The following is a 24,982-nucleotide window of genomic DNA, read 5'->3' as shown; positions in this document are numbered from 1 at the left end:
TCCTGACCTCAAGTGATCTGCCTTCTTTGGCCGCCCAAAGTGCTGGGATTACAGGCTTGAGCCACACCTGGCCTTTTAATTATTTTTAGTTGACAGATGATAATTGTGTATATTTATTGGGTACAATGTGATTTTTTGATATATGTATACATTTTTAAAAAGATTCAATCAAGCTAATTAACACATGCATCACCTCACCAACTTACCATTTTTTTGTAAGGACATTAAAGATCTATTCTTTTAGCAATTTTGAAATATGCAATACATTATTATTAACCGTGGTCACCATGTAGTACAATAGATCACTGAAACGTATTTTTCTAGTCTAACCGAAACTTTGTACACTTTGGTCAACATCTTCCCTTTCCCTACCCCTCTCCTTCCCTGCAGCCTCTGTTTCTACAAGTTTCCTTGCTGAGTTCCCAGACCTAAGCCAAGTTTACATTTGGAGCTCATGGACTGAAGAGATGGCCAAGTCCCCAGGAAGAAGCAGGCAACAAAACCACGGCTAAGAAAAACCATGATGATTCCCCCAGGACTGTCCCAAAGGGACCTATGGCCATTTACTTGGGTCACTATATGTTGGGGAGGAGGGAATACCCAGACCTTGAAAAGATTGTTGGACACAGGGACTTAGTTGACATGAATACCTCGAGATCTGAAATGTCATCTTGCGTGTGTCCCTTCCCCGTCCCACCTTAGGGCCCTGGCTAAAGTAATATGTTTTATATGTGTACAATCAGCCCCTCGGTTGCCACACATCTACTTAGTGGTCATTTTCTTGGGCCCTGGCTGCTGAAATAACACCTTTGGGTCCGTGGTGTGTGGGGTAGGAGCTATCACACTAGGGAAGGCTAAGTAGGAGTCTCTAAAGCTGCCCCCACCCCAGGACCAAAATAGTAAATCAAAGCACTATTGCATCACAGGGTTTAATGCCTATTAGAGCTTGAAAGGATACAAGGTGGTGGTCCCTCCTATCATGTCTCCTTTTGCTCAGCCAGTCTGATGCTTGCAATGATCTGATCGTAGAATACCAAAAGCCTAACCAAGCTGCGGCCCTACTACAGCTGCCAAACAGAGCAGTATTGTTGCTAAAGCAGATTATTAAAACCTCAGGTACATGTTATGTGGCCACTGATTTGGCAAATGTGCTCTTTTCTATTCTGAAGAGCAGCAGTCTGTATTCATGTGGAACGGACAACAGCATTAATTTACTGTCTTGCTTCAGGGCGTTGTGAACTTTTCTACCCTCTGTCATCATACAGTATGAAGAAACCCAGACAGTCTGGACATCCTGCGGAACATTACAGTGATCCATTACATGGGTGACATCATGCTGATTGGGCAGGACAAACAAGAGGTAGCCAGCATTTGGGAGGTCTTGTTAGGACAGGGACCTGCCACTTCAGGAAAGTTTTTGGGGGTCCAGTAATCAGAAGTATGCCGGATACTTCCTCCAAATTAAAAGACAGATTCTTGCTTTTGCATCTCCCGCCACAAAGAAGGAAACTCAGGAGCAGCAGCTCCTGAACCAAAGCTGTATTCCTAGAATGGAATGTGGTGAGCAAAGACAGATGAGAAAAACTACAGGGGAAGGAGTTGGAGGGAGCTAGCAATGGGGTCTAAGGTTGATTTAAACCCACTGCCAAAAAGAATAGGTCCATCATAAGTCTGAAACTAGTAAAATAGTGTCTGAGGAGTTCAGAGCACAGACTACAGACAAGAGAATTAAAAATACGCTGTTTTAAAGGGCTAGTCTCAGAAACACATGGCTTCTGGGGAAGAAAAAGCAAAGCAAAAAAACGAAGGGAATTTGTCAATACCAAAAACTACATACACTCTTACCTTTTGAACTACAAGTCCCATTTCTAGGAATCTACTCTTTAGATATACCTCCAACATATGAAAATACATATGCACAAGGCTATTCATTGCTCACCACAAAGACTTGCAGTGGGTGGGCATGAGACAGGAATACTTTCACCTTGCACTCATCTACTGAACTGACCAATCTATAAACCAAGCTTGGGCTCGTTCTTCTTTTTCCACCCAGTTGTACAGAATCCTCCATGTGGCCATGGGTGTGAGCCTGAGGTTGCAAGCTGGGGTAAGCACTGTGGGTGATATGGGGTTTGGGCAACTTGTTCATTGATTGTTAATTGCAAGATAATTAGAGACAGCCTAAATGCCTATGCATGGGAAAGTGGTTGAATAACATCCACTGAGAGGAGTACTACGCAGCTGTAAGAACAAGGAAGTGCTCTATGACCTGTTATGGAGTGAAACTAGTATAACTAGCAAATATCCCATGTCTAGGATGTATTAAGTGAAAAAAGCAAAGCACAAAAAGGGCATAATATTTTACCCTTTAACTAAAAATGAGCATTATACAACTTAGGCAACATGGGGAGACCCGTCTCTGCAAAAAATTAAAAAGTTAGCCTGGCATGGTTGCACATCCCTGTGGTTCCTGCTACTTGGGGGGCCGAGACAGGAGGAATGCTTGAGCTCAGGAGGTTGAGGCTGCAGTGAGCTGTGTTCATGTGTCTGCACTCCAGCCGGGCAACAGAGTGAAACTTTGTCTCAAAAACAAAAATGTATTATATAAGAAAATATACGTACATCTGCTCATTTGTGCCAAAGAGTAAATTAGGAGCTGAAATTGGTTACCTACAAGTGTTGGGTGATAACAGACGGGAAATATTGGTATTTCTGAGAATGGAGTCACAGGAATCAGGGAGAGATACTTTGCTAACCGTGTTCATACTTAGAACCATGCTAATTTTTACTCTTAGAGCCATGTTAATGCTTCACAAACTCCCAAAATAAGTGGTTAAAATAGTGGGGATGGGACAAAATGGAATGCGAAAAGTAATAAATGAATTTACCATAATTGTATTATGAATGAATAACATAACCACACTGAAGAGGTGGGAGAGAAAAGCACTAGCCAAAGTTACTTTGGAAAACAGTATTTTATTGTATATTGTAAAGGAAAAGGCAAAATGAACTAGACACAAATATTGTACTCTAGTTTCCTACCTGTTTTTCACAGGGGTATGCAAGAATGAGACTCCTTCATATGCACATTATGATTCAGCAGATCAGTAAATTTATGGAAGGTGATGAGACTCAAATGTTATTAAGAACATCATAAGGAAGAGAAACTGTATCTCCAATTCATTTAGTGGAAGTGGATCATCGTAAAGGTCTTCATCATCATGGTCTTTACGCTGAGTGGGCTGAAGAGGAAGATAAGGGAGGAGTTGGTCTTGCTGTCTCAGGGGTAGCAGAGGTGGGAGAAAATTCCCATGTAAGTGGACCCACACAGTTCAAACCCATGTTTTTCAATAATTAACTGTAATTCAAAATAAAAATTAGAAAACCATAAATATATGTTGAGCAGCTTCCACGTCTCAGGCCCTGTTGCAGATGCTAGAGATATGCCAGCGAACAGCATGAGGCGTGAGGCCCCTGCTCTCATGGGGTTTACATTAAGTCATAGGTCTCATGCTAATCACTCACCATTTGTAATAAAGACAATGAGAATTTACCCTGTACAGATTGAAATATTCTGACTGAAGGTTTACATAATTTATAGTGACACTCGGCTTCTGTCTTAATGATGTCACAAAAGAAAATGTAGAATCAGGGAACAGACATTGTTTACTACACTGCTGAACAGCTCTGGAATTTATATACTCATTTCCAAAAGTACATAGTTACTAAGTCTTCTTGGTGGGCACAATGTAATTTCAGCTTAATGCATTTTTTCTTAAATTGAACCATGCTGATAAGATTGATGTGTGATAAGCCACACCTGATAATTGCCCTTTACATGTAAGTCTAGAAACTTCAAGAACGATCCATACACATTTAATTAAATCTATGACTTGTATCTGAATTGTGACTTCATTTCCATTATTTAGCTTTACAATTCTTCAAAATCCACAATTCTATTGATCTTTGACCAGATTACAAATAGGAACAATGACAGCTGCCGTGGCCATGGGCTCAGTTCGTTTGTCACAGTTGTGTATGATTGCCTTCCCCTGCGGGGAACTGGGCAAGGGGCAAGCCTGGTGGTTCAGTCCTCTGGAGTCCTGATGCTTGTTGGGCTTTTTCTTTTTGCCAGCATGCTCTGGCACTGGCAAACAAGTCATTTAGAGGGAGCTGAGGAGAGAGCAACAGAATCTGAGAAAAGCAGGCGATGTGTGAGTTTTCCAAGGGTTCAAGAATTTTTATCACAGCTGTAAGGTCAAGTACAACGTTGTGAGCCACTAAGGTGGATACATTAAGTCTCCAGGGTTTCCTCATTCCAAAAAAGAGCCTAGATGCAAAGGAGTGGCTTCCGCAACCCTCCAGGGTAAGGCAACCCTGGAGAAAGTCGGAATGGGGATAACTGAGCCATCCATGGTAATAACCATGGCCTCCTTTCTTACTCACCTCTCTGGCCACTTTTCTTCCACCCAGGCTAACTCATTCTACTTAATGAGATATTTGAAAGTTGCAGTTTCCCAAGAAGGAGTACAAGGTTCTGGTCATTTCTCTGTCTGTATTAGGTGACTTCCTATATGCCCGTGACCATTCATGCTCAAGACTTGGAGGTTCAGTTTTCAGCGCAGAGCAGCTGCTCCTGAGTTCCCACCAGAACACTCTATTGCTTATTTAACATTTCCTCATGAATGTCTCAAAGGCATCTTACATCAAACTGGCTTAGTGATCTTTCCTTCCCTGTACTCCAACATCAGAATCTGGTCCTCTGTCTCTGTGACTAGTACCATCATTCATTCACCTGCACACACCAGAAGAAGGGGAGTGATTCCTCATTCTCTTACTTTCTCTTACCACTCCTGTATCTAATCAATAGCTGATTGGTTATTGCTTCTACCACCTAAATATCTCTCAAATCTGTTCGTATTTATTTGCTCCATCTCCACTGTGTCTACCTTAGCCCAAACTGTCATTCTCTGCAATACCATCCTCTGTAACACCATCCTCTGTCTTCTGAATTATAGCACTAATCTAAACAGTTCTCCCCATATTCCCTCTTACTCCCTCTAATCCAATCACCACATTGTAGTCAAGAGAACTTTTAAGAATTGCTCCTATGACTCTATTGTTTAAACCCTTTGATGGTTTCCTATTTTCTTACGATAAAGACTCAAATCCTTAATATGGCCTGAAACAATCTGCATAATCTGGCTTTTCAGCCTCATCTCCTGCTACTCACTACCCACTTTATTCACCATAACACATCAGCCTTTCTTCTACAATTTGCAATGAGCCACGCTCATGTCAGTCTGGCCTTTGCATATGCTGTTCCCCTTTCCTGGATATCCAGATATCCTTCAGGATATACTTCTTATTACTCCCTGAAGGAGATAATCTCCAAACCCTCAACTCAGTTCCCACGGGTTACTCTCCCAGTACCCTAGACCTCTCATTCCTAGTGTTTACCACAATTCAAATGAAATAATTTTATAGTTATTTCACATTTGTCTCTCACTCTTGAATATAAGCCTATAAGGGTAGGGACCATGTCTATCAGCTCATGACTAATCACCAGTACCTGCTACAGTGCTGGGCACACAGCAGTAATTTAACATTTAATATTAATAAGGTAACAGTGCTGGAATCAGGCACTATTATAAGCTCTTCATGTGTAGGAACTCATTGAATCCTGGTAACAAACCCAGAATGTAGGTATTATTCTTCTTCTCATTTTACAGATGTAAAACAGGCACAGAGAGGTGGAGTGAGCTGCAAAGACCACACAGTGGAAAATGGAACTTGAACCTAGCAGTCTAGATTCAAAGCCTGTACTTTTACTTTACTGCCTCAATATTTATGGAAAGTATGCCTGTTTAAATGTTCACTGAAGTGAATTACTCAGAGAATTGCTCATAAACAAATTCATAATTATAGAGCACCTCTACTGTAAAGTTTAACATGTTTAACTATGTAGAAGGAGAGGGGTATAAGTACTTCGATACCATCCGTACTGAAAACCAAAAAAAAATTTGCCAAGTCCATAAGAGAGAACTTGTCCAAAGGTGAATACTATTAGTGATTCAAATAGGTTGAAATAATATTCAAAGCCTTTGTACTTCTTAGACTCATGAAAATTTGGTTGCTTGATATGCTGGAGTATATATATTTGCTAATACTTTAAGGCCTTTCTGTGCTGCATTAGCCAATCTAAAAAGAGCAAACAAAATGAACATAGGTCACATGGTTCATTATTCCTAGCTTAAATGTTAAACAATAGATAAGTCAATGACATTTTAAATTGTTGCCTTGATCACTGTGGGTTGTCATTTTATTGCGGCTTTGGGAAGAGCAAAAATGCACAGAATAGAACATTGGGCAACTTCCCCTGCCCATAGTTGAGCTCTATTACTAAGATGAGATGCTGTCATCTGTGTTTTCATTTCCACATTTAACAACAAAAGTGGCACTTGCCAACTATCATAAAGTTGTTCTGAGTAGGGTGTGATGATGTTTGTAAAGTTTGTAGTGCTGGAAGAAAGGTACTAATAAATATCAAAGCACAAACCACTTAAATAGTACACTATTTGATGTGAAGTAGATGATTCAAAATGACTCAGTGATTATTAATCTAATGCTCTAAAATATGAGTAGGGGATTAATCCCAAGATGTTTCACATATTCTTAGAATATCAGAATTTTAAATTCTTATATGTTTTAAGACTATACCTACATGATTTTTGAAGCAATATTGAGAAGCGAAAAAACAGTTGATTCCAACGACAGATGACTCAAATGGGCAGAGATTTCTTAATAATATAGACTGGGAAACTAGAATACATCCAATTCAGGCTTCCCATTAAATCTATAGTGAATGGGCGATCATTCATCCTTCCACAGGGGAGTTACTGGGAATTTCCTCCGCATGCTATTCTGCTAGTTGACTATTTGCACATGGGGGCTTCCCAAATGGTTTCTGGTAAGAGAAGTAGCCTTCCAGCTATGGAGGGACTGGATCAGCCTAGGCTAGCTGGCCCATGGACAAGAGTTCTTAGGCCAGCAAAAAACTGGAGTTTGTGAGGGCCTTTAGGGTTGTCAATTCACAACTAAACCTATGTGGGACACCATCCTTTGGACTGATTGTCACTTTTAGCTTTTTTTTTTCTTAAACAAAAACAAAAACAACTTGAACCCCCATTTTAATAAACAATTTTTTTTGTATTCTACCTTAATGATAATTGACATTTCAAAATAAATTTTGTGAATAGAAAGAAATCACAGTAAAGGTAAATTTAGAATATGCTTCAAACTACTTAAGCACTCTATCCTCCTGCATCCGGAGTTGATTCCTTCCAGTGGGTTCCTGGTCTCGCTGACTTCAAAAATGAAGCCCCGGACCTTCACGGTGAATGTTACAGCTCTTAAAGATGGCACAAACCTGGGCCAGGCATGGTGGCTCATGCCTGTAATCCCAACGCTTTGGGAGGCCAAGGCGGGTGGATCACTAGGTCAGGCCTGTAATCTCAGCACTTTGGGAGGCCAAGGCGGGTGAATCACGAGGTCAGAAGATCGAGACCATCCTGGTTAACATGGTGAAACCCCACCTCTACTAAAAATATAAAAAAATTAGCTGGGCATGGTGACGGGAACCTGTAGTCCCAGCTACTCAGGTGGCTGAGGCAGGTGAATGGCGTGAACCTGGGAGGCGGAGCTTGCATGAGCTGAGATCACGCCACTGCACTCTAGCCTGGGGGACAGAGTGAGACTCCGTCTCAAAAAAAAAAAAAAAAAAAGAAATGATGGCACAAATCCAAAGACTGAGCGGCAGCATTTGTTGTGAAGAGTAAAATAAAGCTTCCACAAGATGGAAAGGGACCCAAGCAGGCTGCCCCTGCAGGCTGGGGTGGCCAGTTTTTATTGGCTTATTTGTCCCTGCCTATGCCCTGCTGATTGGTCCATTTTACAGAGTGCTGATTGGTCCATTTTACAAACCTCTAGCTACCTACAGAGTGCTGATATGTGCGTTTTTACAGAGCACTGATTGGTGCATTTTACAAAACTCTAGCTAGCTACAGAGTGCTGATTGGTGCATTTTACAATCCTCTTGTAAGACAGAAAAGTTCTCCAAGTCCCCACCCAACCCAGAAATCCAGCTGGTTTCACCTCTCACTCCCAGGAACTTCAGGGCTGAAAACACATTCCTCCTGGGTGGCACAATCTTCTGTGAATGCCAGGCTAGCAATTCCAGCAGGCTGTTCCTGGATGAACTCTAATACCTGGATCGCACATGAAAACTTGGACTTGGTGCCTACGTCTAGACTGCTGTTTCGTCTCGTTTATTTTCTAGACAAACTGTGCTGCTCCATGGCAGTAGCATCAATATGTCTTTTGTTTCATGGCGCTACCTAGGGATTTAAATTCAAACCGTATCACAAAATACAATAAAGGTTTATTTACAGCACATTGGTTTCATTTGACGTTCCTGTACCGGACTACCCTGGCAATCGGCTAAAGTTTTGTCAGCAAGTTTGCTGCTGGGATTTTTCTCATTTGGTTCAGTTTACTACAGCCTATCGTAAGTGATGCAGATGGAATTAGTTTCTAACATGTGAACGTGAGAACTGTTTTGGTTTGGGTCCATCATTAAAACTGAAGAAGATTATTTGGGTTCGATGGTGTAGATTTTGACTTTTATTTCTAGTTTCTGTGTGCTTTGTCATATTTCCCTTTGCTTCCTAGACGAGGTGTGTTTCCTTATCTGATTTTGCATCACTGGAGAGAACTCAGGAAGCAGGAGAGGCTGGATTGGATACCACAGGGAATGCAGCCCTGCCAACAGAGAATTGGATAGAATTAGAGCAAACGGACACATCCCCCCACGCCTGTTCTCCACAGGGCAGATTTTATTAATATATTTCTAACATTGGGGCCTCGTTTCAGTCTTCAAAAGTTTTTTCTTTTTTAGCGCAAACTAGACGCGCTCTGAGAGCCAAAACTAGCGTCCGCGAACCCCACCCCATTCGCCTCCAACGGACCTAGCTCTCCTTTCCACCTACAAACAGCCGTTACTACAGTTCCCAGCAAGCACCGCGCAGGGCCGCAAAGGGCCAGGCCCTCGGCGAAGGCCCCGCCCCGCAGGGGGCATGCCGGGAGTTGTAGTGAATGGGCGCTTCCCTACTACAACTTGTCCCTTCCACTGGGCATTCCCACTTGGAAGAGTGTGATGCGCTGCCAGAGCAGTTTCTCTAGTTCCGTACTCGGACCTCAAGGTGACAGAGGACTGCGCCTCCAGCACTGCGCTGCGCATCGCGTCGGTCCCGCGGACCTTTGCCCCGCCTCCTTCCACACCCGTTCCCTTGACAGCTGGGCAGCGCTCCGGACCGCGACAAGCCGCGAGCGCGCAGGCGCAGCAGCCCCGCGCCGCGCTAGGCAGGCCTGGAGGGCGGGACGAGCGCTAGGGGCTCCCGGCCGCCGGGGCGCGCACGTAGGCACGCAGAGGCCGTCACGTGAGTCGCCGAGGATCGCAGTGCGCGTGGCCGTGGCGGCTGGTGTGGGGTTGAGTGAGTTGTGAGACCCGGAGCTGCTGACCCAGCGGGTGGCCCACCGAACCGGTGACACAGCGGCAGGCGTCAGGGCTCGGGAGCCGCGAGCCTGGCCTCGTCCTAGAGCTCGGCCGAGCCGTCGCCGCCGTCGTCCCCCGCCCCCAGTCAGCAAACCGCCGCCGCGGGCGCGCCCCCGCTCTGCGCTGTCTCTCCGATGGCGTCCGCCTCAGGGGCCATGGCGAAGCACGAGCAGATCCTGGTCCTCGACCCGCCCACAGACCTCAAATTCAAAGGTAGGCAGAACGGGGACACCCCCGGGTGGGGTGGGGCGCGCGGACGGCTGGCTGGCGGCGGGGGGCGCGGAGGGCACGTCGGCGGCCCTGGCCCGAGGGAGCGCCCCCTCCCCCACGCCCCGGCGCCTGCCCATTCCCGGCTGCTTCCTTGCCGCCACCTCGGCCGGCCTGCCCCTTGCTCCGGCCAGCTTCATCCCCTCCCGCCCGCCCGCGCTGCGGTGCGCGCGCCGGCCGGGGCGAGGCGGAGGGGAGCCGGGCCCTGGCGCCGCTGCCGCCGCCGCCGCCGCCGCCATCTTGCGGTCCCGCGGGGGCGCCTCCTGGGCGTCCGGTCCCGCCCGCGCCGCGGTCCGCTTGGGCCCGCGTCTTTGGCCCCAGAGGCCGACGGCGTGCTCCGGCGGGGCGTGGGCGGGTGGGCACCCGAGGGCGTGCGCTCTGGGCTGCGGCGGGGAGTGGGCTCTGGAGGTGGCGCAAGCTGCGTCTGTCGCCCGCTCCCGGCTGTCAGCGGCGGGGGGAGGCTAGGGCGCGGCGCGGGACCCCTTGGGAGTGAGAGCCGCCCCCCGGCCCGGGGAGAGCTCGGTGCAGCCGGCCCTCGGGTTCCGCGGAGGGCGTCGCTTCTCACCTTTTCGCCAGGTTTAGAACTCGGCCGTAAGGTGTAGGGCGCGCCGGGGAGGTGGAGAATTTTTGGAGGTGCCTGGCAAGGGCTGCCGGGTGCTGTTGGCACGGACCCAGGCGCGTGCGGGCAGGAGCGATGCGTCAGCCGCAAACGGAGAGTTGTAGGTTCATAGTAGCGGGGCTTCCTGCCTTCTACGACATTTCAGTGTGCCACCCGCGTGCTTTTATTTAGCCCTTTAGTTGAGCTCCTCTGCTGAGAAACCTTTAGTGCGTGTGACTTTTTTGCTTTTACGTTTGCGGTTTCCGACAGATCCTGAGAAGGCTGATAAGGTGTCACCCAGCTCTGGAACTTTGTAGGTTTTTGTAGTACTGCCGGTGATAAGTTTTTAGTCTGACTTGGTGACCCTGGAAGAATCCCAGGGGCTTTTGGTCCGTTTCCTTGTCAATATGTAGTGTACTTTAGGAAAGAGAGTTAAAATGTACAGATTTTTATTTTTTTCTTTGTTCTTAAGGAATACTGAAAGAGTGTGAACATCTAATAGAAAGTAGGTTCCTACCTATCTTTAGTTAAGTGTAAAGTGAGTCCCGTTTTGGAAGTCTATGTCTTCTATTTCAATTGTTGAATGAGAACAATTTTTGTGAGGTGTATAGCAATTCTAGTGCTAAAAGAAAAAATTAAATCCTTTATTGTTGTGTAAGGCTGAGTCCAAGAGAAAACCAACTACATTGTTTTCCATAGGAAAAACTTCAGTTTTAGGAATTTAAAATACATTCTGGAATTATGAGATTAATATTGCGTAATTACATTGCAAGCTTTTTAGTGCATTTACAAATTTCTTTGAATAGAAGTGTAAGTGAGCTACTTGTTGGGTAAGGATTTGGTTTTAAGAGAAGGTGCAGTGAATGTATTTTATTGCAAGTTTATGTAAGTTGTGTGATTTTTACGTAGTTTTAGCTGGGGGAAAACCTTTGAGGAATTATGAAAAGTCCTAACTCAGCCATTATCTTGGGATAATTTAATGTAAATCTGTGTGATGTGTTTTTTTTTAATATTTCCTTTTTATCTTTTGATTGGCTGTGTTTACAGTGAACATTTCCTCTACTGGATAACTATGTGTAAATTGCCATTAGGGATTTATGAGCCTTTACAACCAGTTTTAGGCCAGGAAATGTCCACAGAGTTTGAAGTTTTCTCCTTAGGGAAGTTGTTATGTTGCTATAGTAAGAGAGTAATAATAGTGGAGAAGCAGGTTTAAAAAACAAGCAAAAGCCCTACACAGTGACTTACTCATATATTTCCTTTTTTGAGGGTATTGGAGAATTACAGCTATGGTTATAGAACTCATTGTTTTTGTGTTGCCAGTAAAAATAAGACTAGCCAGGGAAACAGAAAAGGTGTGTAGATGGTATAACAGAGACACAACCGTGTCTGAGGAAAGAAGCCCTTTCTCTACGTGCCCCATCCCTCCCTTAGGAAGGCTTTAAGGAAAAGGCTTTTCATTTCAGGGGAGGTTTGGGCCAAGAGAGTAGTTGAGTAAACACACTGCTGTGAGAGAATGACTGGTACTTAAATGCCCAGTAGTTTGTTGTGTGTTTCAGTTTAAAGAGGAGATAATGGGGAGGATTGGGAGGTGGCATTTGGTGTTTGATTCCTTAATATGATCGTTTTAGTCAAAGGTAAATTGTTGGCTTTGATGGAAACCTTTGTGTATTTAAACGCACAGTTCAACACTGAAGGAGATTGATTTAGAATGTACAGTCTACTTGTGCTTAGTTTATGATAGAAAAAAATCATTTAACTGACTTACCCTAAGTCATTCAAAACATTCTTTTTAAGTGAAGGACTTTTAAAAGACAGTTTTGCAGAATTCTTTGTCATCTTCTAGTAGGTTTATTTTAGTTACTTTGATTCTGAGTTTGAGATGGTTTCTCCAGGAGTGACTCAGGTAATTATTCTGAGATTGGATGGTTTTTCTTTTATACACCTAACAACCATCTTGAAGATGAATTAACAGTATGTTGCACAGTTTTGCAAAAGCAGATACCAACTATTCAGTACGTTTTTCTATATACCTCAGTATTTAAAAAAAAGTTTGTTTTATACAGTCGTTAACATACAAAAGTGCATTTATGATGATGTAATGAATTCTGAAGTAGATCTCTTGTGTTAGTAAAGAAAAAGAAGTAGACACTGCTTTACTTCAAATTCTGTTTAAACCTTGGAAGTAATTTAACCTAGATTTCAGATTTGAAACTTGGTGTCTTATGTGAAAGATTTTTTTTGTCTTTAAAATTTTTTACATGATAAAATTCCGTTTATAATGTATTACACATTTTATTTTTCTACCTATTAGCAGTTTTTTTAAATTTTTTTGTTTTTTGAGATGGAGTCTTGCTCTGTTGCAGTGGCTTGATCTCGGCTGATTGCAGTCTCTGCCTCCCGGATTCAAGCAATTCTCCTGCCTCAGTCTCCAGAGTAGCTGGAACTACAGGCATGCACTACCATGCCCAGCTAATTTTGAATTTTTTGTAGAGACGGGGTTTTGCCAGGCTGGCCTCAAACTCCTGACCTCAGGTGATCCACCTGCCTTGGCCTCCCAAAGTGCTGGGGTTACAGGCGTGAGCCACCGCACCTGACCCCTATTAGCAGTTTTGTAGAAAAGTTTGAAGAAGAAAGTTTATAAAATGCTAAAATAAATTTCAAATATATTCTTAATGATCAGAGAGAGACGAAAATAAACCAAAATCCTTGTGTTGAGAGTGGCCCATAACAATAAATCAACAAAGAAAATTAAGCTCTCTGAGGGATCAAGGGACGTGTGGTGTCAACATCAGCTAGTGCATCTTTGCATAGAAACAGCACGGCGGGAAAATTAGAGAATACTCCTCTGGATGGATATTTAGCACATTTTTAGGTGTTTCCAGTCAGCTCTTCATGTTTCCCAGTGGCTATGCAAAACGCCTGGGGCTCTAAAGACATGAATGTAATCTTTAATCATATTACTCCGTTCCTTAGTTTTTAGGTAACTCTCAATTGCTCACAGAATAAAAGTCAGATTGTTTTTTTTTTCACTAAGACATACGATCTCTTCCATGATGTGCCTTCCTCTTGTAACACCTGTTAATCTGTACACATCCATACTTTCTTCCCTAAGAAAGAAAAACCCTGCTCATACCCAAGGTTCTTTGTTCCTCTGTTTTTGTTGGCTAAGGTAAAATTCCTTATGACTCAGACCATGTTCCATGAGATGTTTTCCCGCTGGTTTTCAATCACTGGCTGCATTGTTTTAACATATAAATACACCAGAGTCTTTCATTTTAAAAACAAATAAGCAGGCATGTACTTCTTTCACCATAACTCTTTCTAGTATGTGTCGCTCCCTGTGTCGCTCCCTGTCCTTCATTTCCTTTTCATTCAGACTTTTTGGAAAAATAGTCCATATTCACTGTTTTTCCATTTACTCACCTTTTATTCTCTCCTTAGTCCACGGTACTTTTTTCCTCTCACTACTTATTGCTAACTTAATCATTTCCAGTTTTTATCTCACTTGACCTCCCCCTGGCTCTTGACATTACCGACAGTTTCTCTAAAAAAAACCCTCAATTCTTCTGGCTTCTATAACACCATTGTCTTCTGATTTTCTTATTTGCTCCATTTATGGTCTTATTTGTGGCGTTTTTCTCAAATGCTCATGTTTCTGAGATTCTGATTTGGTTTCATTTATCTCACTCTGTGAACTTTCTTTGTTCATTTCATTGTTTTGAGGTTTTCTCTTTATCTTCCTTGCTCTCTGCAGATATTGCTACACCCCCAGGTCTGTTTTAATTCACATTTTACTGTCAGTCAAGAGCACATACTCAAACAACTTATTCACTATTTAGATTTGAATATTGCACAGATATTCTAAACTCAAAATATCCAAATTTTTTACTACCCATGCCTACTCTTCTTCCCATATTTTTTATTTTTATTTTTGAGACGGGGTCTTGCTCAGTTGCTCAACCTGGAGTGCAGTGGCATGCACGTTCTTGGCTCACTGCAGCCGTGACTTCCAGGGCTCAAGTGATCCTCCTGAATAGCCAGGACTATAGGTGTATGCTACCATGCCCAGCTAATTTTTTACGTACATATGGGGGTGTCGCTGTGTTGCCCAGGCTGATCTCGAACTCCTGACGTTGCGTGATCCTCCTGCCTTGGCCTCCTAAAGTGCTGGGATTACAGGCCTGAGCAATTGCACTTGGCTTTATTTTTATTTTTTAGTGGCATCATGATTACTCACATCAGAAACAATATGCATATCTAATAATTAAAATTTGTGTTTCTATTTTTGACATAATCACTTTGTCCACTTCAATGCGTTTCTACTTCCAAATTCATTTTTAAAATTCATTCAATTATGGATCTAATATGATTAGATTTGAGTATCTGCTACATGTCAGGTATGATGAATAAATGTTGGCACTACAGTTGTGAGTGAAACACAAGCCATGTTTTCATGGGGCAGCTCTAACAAGAGAGATAGATACTAATAAAATCATCAGAAGAATAACGTGTACCCCTGAAGAGCTATATAGTGCTACGAGAATGTAAAATAAAGGTCTTCGATCAGGCTGTCACCGTTGAACTAAGATTCCAACAATCAGTAAAAGTTATCCTGGTGAAGAAGAAAGGAAAATGCATGTTCAAATATCCGGTAGCAGGAGGGACCGTGAAACATTTACCATACTGAAAGAGGTCGGTGTGGCAGTGGTGAAAATAGCCAAGATGAATGTAGTGCTGGTTTAGTAGGTCAAGTTAGGAGTTTTGTTTTTATCCTGAGCCACTAGGGTTTTTAAGTGAGGGGAGGAGCAGTAAAGATGGAGGGAATGGAATAACATCACATTTGCATTAAAAAATAATTCTGGTAGCAATGTAAAATTATACTAGAGGGGAGAAAGAGATGAATTAGGCAGCTGCAGCAGTACTGGCAAGTGGTGACCCCTTGGACTGAGGTCACGGTATTGGAGGTGATGAAAAGTTAGGTTAAATCAGTGAGACTTGGTGATCTCTGTGTGCCCTGAGAGAAAAGGGTATGTTTGAGATTTCTGCTTATATAACTGGGGAAATGGTGGTGCTATTTGTTTAAGAAACGGTGGATGTCTGGATGAGGACAAAATACATCTTATTTGGGGGTGTGTGAGAGAGGTGTAGGAGGAAGACGTATGGTAGATGTGTTTAGGTCTTTCAGGATATTAACAAGAAGGTGGATTTGGTTAAATGGGTGTGTTACTTAAGGAAAGGTCTGGGCTTTGGATAATTTCCTTATTTCAGGTGATTACCTTTTATATTTACTAGTCAGCAGACATCTCCTTTTCTATTCTTTCATTTTTTCTTGAGATGGAGTCTCGCTTTGTCACCCATGGTGGTGTGCAGTGGCGCTATCTTGGCTCACTGCAACCTCTGCCTCCCGAGTTCAAGCGATGTTCCTGCCTCAGCCTCCCGAGTAGCTAGGATTACAGGTGTGCACCACCATGCCTGGCTAATTTTTGTATTTTTAGTAGAGACGGGGTTTTGCCAGGTTGGCCAGGCTGGTCTCCCTGACCTCAGGTGATCCACTTGCCTCTGCCTCCCAAAGTGTTGGGATTACAGGCGTGAGCCACCGTGCCCAGCCTCCTTTATTGTCAGCTCTTTACCCTGTCCTCCACACTGCTGCTAGAACTACGCTTTGGAAAAAGGAGGCTGTTACTGTTAGTCCCTTGGTTGAAGAACTGTAAATGTTTTCCCATTATGTACTTGAAAAATCCAAAATCCACTGCCTAACTCTCCAGCCTCAGTGTCTATTCTTTTTCTTCTGTCCATAACTTTGGCTATATGAAACCATTTTCCCAAACACTCCAGGCCACTGCAGTGCTTTGCACAGGCTCTGCTCAGAATATTGTCCTCCCTCACGTCTGTCAGGCAGCCTCTTATTTGAAGAATCACTTCCTCTTGAGAAGTCGTTGATATTCTACCAGTCCAAGTTGGTCAGAGCCGTCATGCCACTGTTGAAGCTTGTGCTTACCTGTAATAACAGTACTTTCACATTAGACAGTAGTTATGCTTACATATTCTCCCCTCCCAAACTGTACTATGAACTCTGAGTATATACCTGTTAACATTTGTAGTAACAAGTTCTGGCATCATAAAATGATTGTCCAGTAAGTGTTGATTGAGTTAATAAGACTCAGATGATTTCTCCAGTAATTTTTATTTTTTAGTCTTGGATCTTGACTCAGTTGGAGTTTTCACCTGCCTTTGCAGGTAATAGTGCTTTCAAAATTTTGTACTTCCAGAAAAGAGGTGGTAGGGTATTTTGTAAAGAGCTGACTAACCCTAAAGGTAGGTTGTTTCATGTTTGTGTTTTTTTTCATTTGTAAAGTGAGAGGTAGGACTAGGTGGTTTCTTGAGTGTTCTGTGTTTAAAAGTTTGTGTGAATATATGGCAATTGAGTACAGAAAGAAAATGCTATTTTTCTGTGCAGCAGAAAAATGCATATAAAGAATAGGGAAAACTATACTTTTAATCCTTTAAAAAGATTTTATTGTGTATATTTGAGGTATACATATAAGATGATGTTATGGGATACATATTGATAGTAAAATGGTTACTATAGTGAAGCAAATTGACATATACGTCATCTCAACATAGTTTCTTTTTATCTTACCTTTACTGACCATTTAGTGAAATCTTATTTGCCTTTCAGAGGTGGAAGTTAATACAGGATGGATCTTGCTTTCTTTTGATCATAAAGTTAGTTTTGGAAAAAAATTAAATGTGTGAGAGGACTGTTAACTTGCAAAGGCTTGTTTACTGGTTTAATTCATTTTATAACTGAAATGTGACTCAAATTAGTAAGTTTTAAATTAGTAAGTTTTAAACATTTGAAAACTTTCAAACATGAGCACCTTATAATATGAACCTCAGTATGCCTTAATTTAGTAAATTAAATTTAAATGTAAATTTAATAATTGACATTTTACTATAATCATAGTTGTTTATTTATATATTTTTGTTTGCCTCTGTGTTTGTATTTTTGTATTTTTTTGCAGCGGTCTCACTCTGACACCAGACTGAAGTGCAGTGGTGCTATCATAGCTCACTGCAGCCTTGAACTCCAGGGCCCAAGCGATCCTTCCGAGTAACTAGGACTACAGGTGCATGCCACTGTGCCCAGCTAATTATTATATGTTTTATTTTTTGTAGAGACAGTCTTGCTATTTTGCCCAGGCTGATCTTGAACTCCTGGCCTCAAGCGATCCTCCTGCCTCAGCCTCCCAAAGTGCTGGAATTACAGGCATGAGCCACCATATCTGGCCTACCTCAGTATTTTTAAAACAAATCCTGGATGATAGCATAACATTTCATCTCTAGATACTAGAGTTTGCATTTCTAACCAAAAAAGGACATTTTCTTTGCATAATCATGATACTCTTAACACATAATAAAATAACAGTAATTCTTTGATATCCTCTAATATTTAGTCTATTACAAAGAACAAAATCACACTTAAGAGTTTATTAACAAGCAATCTCAATGGCATAGGAAATCAGGTATACCTGGCCTCACAGGAAGAGGCTGTTTATAATCTAGATTCAAGGCCAGCCAATATATATGCTGGTGACTGACCAGTCAAAATTTTGATGCCTCACCTTGAAACACAACTATAAATAGATGGTTATAGGTTTTAGACCTTCAAGGTCATATGGACTGGGAGACAAAACAGTGGCTGATTTGGACCAGTGGCAAGCAGAAGCAACTAATTGAGAGAAAAAAGACAGAGAAATGTAGGCAGAGAGGTCTTTTGATCCCAGGAATTCGTTTCTCTTGAATACAGCCTCTTCCTGTGATGCCAGTTGTACTTCATTTCCTGTGCCACTGAATTGCTTACATCTTTATGATGAACTCTTCAGTATGGGTTTTTTTAATAATAAAACATTCTTTCTTAAATGAGATTGGATTTGATATTTTCTGAAGACATTTGTAACACATTATTTAACATTTCACTTTATAAAAAATAAATTCTGTAATCTGTTATACATATTTCACTTTGTAATTGTTATTCTGTAACACATATTTCACTTTATAAAAAGTCTAAACTGGTGTCTTCAATGCTTATAAAAGAAACCTCCACATCATTTTTGTTGACTTATGCATCATTAATATACCATAGCATGCTTAGCTGCTTTTCTCTGGTGTTTGGATGTTCTTTATAACTAGTTATCACAAATGTTTGATACTGTTCTGAAAATTCAGATTTAAAGGAGTGAGAAGTTTAGTTACGTATCTTTCAGCCTTTTAAGGAAATGATTAGATTGAATTACCATTAAAAAGTAGGGATGTTAATTAAAAAAGAATTGTTGCTATGAGAGGACTTCTAAACGTGTGTTTATAGTATAACTTGACAAATTTCTCATGGGCCTATGTTTTGACAGCTCTTTTGTTTTGTAGCTGTATGTTTCATGTATGTGTGTATATGTGTGAAGTGTATATGAATATGTATATAATTTTAATTCTTGAATAATATGACATGGAGTGACTGTCATACTTTAAAGACATATAGGGTGCCTTTAAATCATACAGTGTGTTTCCTGTTTAGTTTTTCCTGTGAAAAAATTTTACTTTTTAAAGCCTGCAGGGCCAGAATCTCTTGGTCTTGTTTTCTGAGTACTGTTCCCACTGAGAAAAACCTCACTAACAACAGATCCCCAAAAAATCTGTGGTTCTGAATTTTTTCAGTTTTTTTCTTCCAGGATTTTACAAATAAGAGGATTTATAAGCAAATTAAGCTACTATGGGTACATGTTTAAAAGTCCCTTGTTATATAAAATCAATGCTAAATGTAGAAAATGGAAAAAGTATAGATATTATAAAGCCGTCTATGGCCATACCACCCTGAAAGCGCCCAATCTCGTCTGATCTCGGAAGCTAGCAGGGTCGGGCCTGGTTAGTACTTGGATGGGAGATATTATAAAGCCAATAAAAATTACTCAATCTCACAAAATAACCACTGTTAACATTTTGATAAACTTTTTATAACTATGCTGTGTATAACTATATATTTATATCTTGTATGTTTTTAGTTAAGATTATTGTGATCATTTTTTCATGTTATGTTTTCCCCTAGCAAGAACTTTAGATCTAAATAATAATAAAAAAAGTTTATTTCAGGTTCTCTGAAAATGTACCTTCTTTTCTATTTCTTTGCATCCTATCTATCTAGAATCCAAAAACTTAAACTTTAGATGTGGACCGCTTGTTTCTATTTTAATCAAGATGTTAAATTATTATTAGTAGCATGCACTAATTTCATGTTCATTCTTGAACACTAACGTTGTTCTTTTACAAATAATTTACATATGTGTACATCTTATTGTTCTTTGGAAGTTTAGAGTGGAGGGACATAAAATTGGTATGATATGTTGCAAATCAAAGTGTTCTACTTCTGTGTTAAGACTATTGTTTATTTTCTCTGCGTTGTTTTCAAAATTATGTCACCAGGATTGTTTAGGTCAGACTGAGCAGTGTATGCATCAGAATACCTTAAAAAGCACTGCTAAAACGTTTAAGGTAGTTTTTTTTTAAATGAAATGTCAGTAAAGCTGTGATGGGTTTAAGATTGAATTATCTCCTGTCTTTACCACAGGGTAGAAGACGTTCTTTAAGGTGGTAAGTAAAGTTAATCACAATGTCACATGACATGAGAGAAGCCTTAGAGATCATTTTGCCTACAAATTCTAAAATGAAGAAGGTTAGACTGGGATAGAGAGGGGAAGTGATTTACCCAAGGTCCATCACCTAAGTAATGGTTTTAGCTGTTAAGTCTCAGATTGAACATACTACATTATGCTTTTTTTAAAAAAGTCATAGTATAACATCAGTAACAGAAATGAGCATCTCTCTTCCCCCAGAAGGCTGCCAAAAGAATGGAAAGAAGTGTTTTCATTTTTTATTTAGGTACCTGTTTATGTAAAGGTGATGGATGAGTATTTATGGGACCAGAACAATACTACACTGTATGAAAATGGTGTAAAAGAAGTAAAAGACATGGTCCCTTCCTGTTGGTAACTTTTTCATACTGTTATTTTAGGCTCCCAGAGTGGGAATACTGGTTTATAAAAAATGGTTACATGACTATATTAAGTGGATTTTGGAGAGTTTTCATGATACATTCTGAAACTGTTTGTTGATTATATAATATGGATAAACTGATTGTATAATATGATTGTATAATATGTTTGTAAAATTGTATAATATGGACAGTGAGGCAGTTTCAGTAATTAAAGCCCTTAGAGGCTGAAATAAAATAGTGCAGTCTTGCTTTTCCATTAATCTCAGGATCCATACTTTTATGATGCTTGTGAAATCTTATAAAGAGATATGTTTTAGTGCTTCAATGACTAAATTTTTAAAAATAGAACTAAGACTCTTTTTTTTCCCCAGAAAGTAGTACTCTATTTGTACAAAAATATTTATACAAAAATATTTCTTCAGTACCTACTACACCAGGCATTGTGTTAGTTGCTGGGGATACAGCAGCTAACGAAACAAAGACCTATTCATGGAGCTTACATCAAGTCTGATATTTCAGTGTGTTTGAAAAAAATATATAGTAAGGGTAAATTCAAGTGACATCATTTAAAAAATTTGTAATAAGAATGTTTTAGGACTTTCTTGGGTGTAAAATGTAAAATATTTTTTGAGTGCTTGATACTTAGGAAGTGTTCAGTGTTGACCTGTGTGACCAAGAGAAATACAATATCCATTTAAAAATCTTTTTCATATATTGCTAATTTGACTGCATTTTCATGCTTTATTGTGGCAGAAGTCTACCTGGAATACTTATGAATTAGAAAATAAATACCGTTAGGTTATACGTACAAAATTTATGAGAGTTCAGACCCTAGAGTCAGACCTGGTTTGACTTCCCACTTTCGTTGCTTTGAGTTATATGACCTTGGACTACTGTTTACCTTCTAAGTTGAATCATCTGTAAACTTGGTATATTAAAATGTAATGGAAGTATCTACTTCGTGGACTTGCGAGGGTTAAATAACATAGTTCATATAAAGTTATTGATACATGAGTGCCCAATAAACGCTAGCTGTTCCATTAGTAGATAGTCTGTGTACTATATAGTATTAATATATGTTTTGTATATATGATTACCTTAACATGACACCACAGATACTCAGCAGCATAACCCTTGTGTAACTGGGAAACAGTTTAATCAGTGATACAACTTAATTAGCTAAAACCTGTTGGAAACATTGAAGGTAGTCATCGCCTGCATTGCTGTGGGTACATTGTTTGTGTATTTGAACAGAGCACCCAGCATTCCTCATTAGTCTGCCCTGCATAGCTAAGAATTTACAAAGACCTTGTCAAGAACTGTGAAGGGACTGAAAATTTAGCCTGCTGCAGTTTTGTAGATGTTGGTAGAAGAAGTGAGATTTCCTGAGTTAGACAGTAGACATCATTGTTCATGGCACTGCAAGTGGAATGGGCTTTATATTTGTGTTGGTTTTCCTTGCCCTCCTCAAGTTCCATGGAGGTGACAGAGGTGTTCGGGTAGATGCTACTCACATAGTGAGTTTGCATCATAACTAGAAACCCTGAGCTTAGAGAACCGGAATCTTTCATAGTGGGCTGCACAGAAACCTACCTGACCTTTGTTCCAGTAGAAGACCTTATCTTGATTATATTGGTCAGTGAACAAACCTGCCCCTCTCCTCAGAAGGGAGTTGTTGTCTTCTAAGACAATTCACTATTTAATACATCCTTGAAAAGATAGTCTGGGTAAAAACCCCCAGGACTTTTCCTTGCAAGAGGTGCAGAAATGCTAGAGGCCCCTGGAGAATTGTCTCCTAAACACACCTCTGAGTAACTAGCCTAAATGGGAGTCACAGAGTTCATAAATTAATGTTCATGTGCATTGTCTGTTTATTCTTAAGCTATATTTTAGAAGTGTTTTCTGTTTTCTGAAATGCTCTCCGTGATATACTACTGCTTATCCCGTATTAAAATTTTATTCTTCTAACAAAACAAATACTAAAGTTGATATGCATACTGAGATGTTCGGGAGTGACTATACTGATATCTTCAGCTTACTTTGATGTGCATCAGAAATTAAGTGGATGTCTGGACAGGGCAGATAGATAAGCTGCAAAGTAAATACAGCAAAATGTTCATCGTAGAATGTGAGTGTATGAGTGTTTATATAATTATCTCAACTTCTGTGTCAAATTTTTCATAATAAAATGTTGAGGGAAAAGCTAGCTGTTCCCCTCCTCCACAATTGATTCTCTTTGCAGCTGAACTCAACTCAGCCTTTCAAGATAACTTCGTTATCAATAGTTCACATCAAAATATGGATGAAAACAGTTTTTAAAAACCGTTAGAGTGGTTCTTTTTTTTTTTTTTGATAGCTCTTCTTAGCTTAGTGGGATTCCTTTTAAGACTGGGTGGTTTGGAGAATAAAGGTCCCACTATTTAAAAGGAAGTCATTGTTCTGAGTGGTTGAATTTTACATATATGGACTGATTAAAAAGGGTATTTCCTGCTGGAAAAATGTTTTTAGGCAAAGGAGGTAGGCCAGTCTCACTTGACTGACTGCTGGGTGAGCTGCATTAAAATTTTCTAATATTTTTGACATCTCAGGCTCTAAGTTTTTTTAAAACTTATGTTCAGACTTTTTTACTGAAAGGCCACATTTGTGTATGTGTTACATTTCTGTTTGATTGTAAGAATTTGGGAATAGGAGTAGGATTTTGGCTTAATGGCAGTGACAGCTGTAGAGGAGTTGGGACAGAATACTTAGTGGCAGGAAATGGTAGGGCTTCCAAAGAACAACAGCCACATAATTGAAAGGTAGAAGTATTTTAATTGTAGATTTTTTTCAATATAAGAGTGCAAATAAATGTAACTTGTATGCAGTTTTCTTTTTTCATATGGGATAGTTCATTATAAACAGTGACATATCTCTAACCTAAGTTTCTATCAGTACTTTTGATTAAAATGGACTAGTTCAAAAATTGTTTCCTAAATGTTAAACTAAGCATTCATATTGGGCAAATGATAGGATTTCCCTCATTTATAGGGATTAAGTTTTAGAAATCCTCTAAATATATTTATTACATAAATTGCATCAGATGTTCACTTTGTCATCGAAACTGCTTTTCACTGGTTTTTCAATTTTTCAAGGTTATTTCAAGGATCAGTTTTTCTAAAAAAGATTTTTATTGTTTTTCGTAAATGAAAGATACATACAGTTCAAGGAATTATCAAAAGTTAAATACTCATATAATCATCTCCAGGGTGAGAAATAGAACTTGGCTAGCATTCGGCAAAGCGCTCCTTTTACCCTCTCCCAGTTACTTCCACTGCAGAGTTAACCATTATCCCGACTTTTATGGTGGCCACTTGTTTCTCTTGATGGTTTAATCATCTAAACCTTACAAAGGATATATTTTCAATTAGTGAAGCAGGAGATTGTTGGTTTAATTCAGGGGTTCTTAACTCTAACTTCATAACTCATGTTTATATTTTGTAATGCTGTTGCTGTCCTGAAATGAAATTCATATATAAAATGACCAGCATGTGTAATTAAAAATGTTAAAATATATTTGCCCTAGCTATAACATAAGGAAAAAAAAGGAAGTAATTTTATAATGGAATGCTCATTTTAAGTGTAAATGTTTGAGCGTGACTACACTAGAAGACATGATGAAGTAGTCAAATACTTGTACTCTACTTAAGTTTGTAGGTACAGTAGTCAGATGTTTGTATCTACTTAAGATGAGTAAGTTTGGATTTAAGAGAAGTAAGACAAGAGTTACCCGAATAGTACTGACAGTTTTCTTAACATTGATAAAAGGGCAAAATAAGAATATGCCCTTTTAGGGCATATAGTAGATTCATGTGAATATAGGTAGATTCATATGAATGTGTCACCTACAAATGCCAGCTGACTAATTCAGATGTGTTGTATGGGTGATTCAGGTATCATGAGTGGCATTGCTATTGTTAGAATAATCTTCTGTAATGGTGAACTCACCTTTTAACATTTTGAAGCAAGGAGTACACATTTTTCCTGTTCACATAATAGATGAATACTTGGAAAAGAGGCTTTTCACCAATATGAATTTCTGGAGGAGTATTTGAAAATTCAGTGCAATGGGAACATAGTACTTCATTGTATGGGTCTGCATTGCAGAATGTCTACCGTCCTGTTTCCTGCTCCCACCGTCCCACCCCAGTAGTACCACCCAGTCATAATGCCTAATGAAAGGAACAGTTATCACCTAAAGGGTTATGTTTGTAGCACTTTCAGTAAGGTAAATAACTTCTCTTTTCTGAAGATCTTAAGGTAGATTTCTTCATCAGGCCTTTTAATCAGCAGCTCCTGGCGGGGTGGGGGGTACATGATACAACTCCTCCATCCCTGAACTCAGCTCTCCAACTCATTTTACCTTCCATAAAAGTCAATGTAAAATTTTTGTGAATATTTACCTAGGTATGTTTTTCTG

At 40.3% G+C, this 24,982-nt stretch overlaps 1 protein-coding gene across 2 annotated transcripts in view; it reads left to right on the top strand.

The window, feature by feature from the left end:
- Nucleotides 1–9,086: 9,086 nt before the first annotated feature.
- Nucleotides 9,087–24,982, top strand: part of VAPA (VAMP associated protein A) — a 40,899-nt gene continuing 25,003 nt past the window's right edge. The window contains exon 1 of one of the 2 annotated variants that reach the window (XM_054460259.2): nt 9,087–9,826. In XM_054460259.2, the coding sequence (XP_054316234.1) occupies nt 9,748–9,826 (79 nt within the window). In that variant the 5' untranslated portion in view covers nt 9,087–9,747. The remainder of the gene's footprint in view (nt 9,827–24,982) is intronic. The other variant, XM_054460260.2, reaches the window with a different exon arrangement.

This window comes from Pongo pygmaeus, chromosome 17, assembly GCF_028885625.2.
Source record: "Pongo pygmaeus isolate AG05252 chromosome 17, NHGRI_mPonPyg2-v2.0_pri, whole genome shotgun sequence".
In the NCBI taxonomy this organism is placed as follows: Eukaryota; Metazoa; Chordata; class Mammalia; order Primates; family Hominidae; genus Pongo; species Pongo pygmaeus.
The sequence above is the reverse complement of the archived record's forward strand: the minus strand, read 5'-3'. Positions and strand labels throughout refer to the sequence as shown.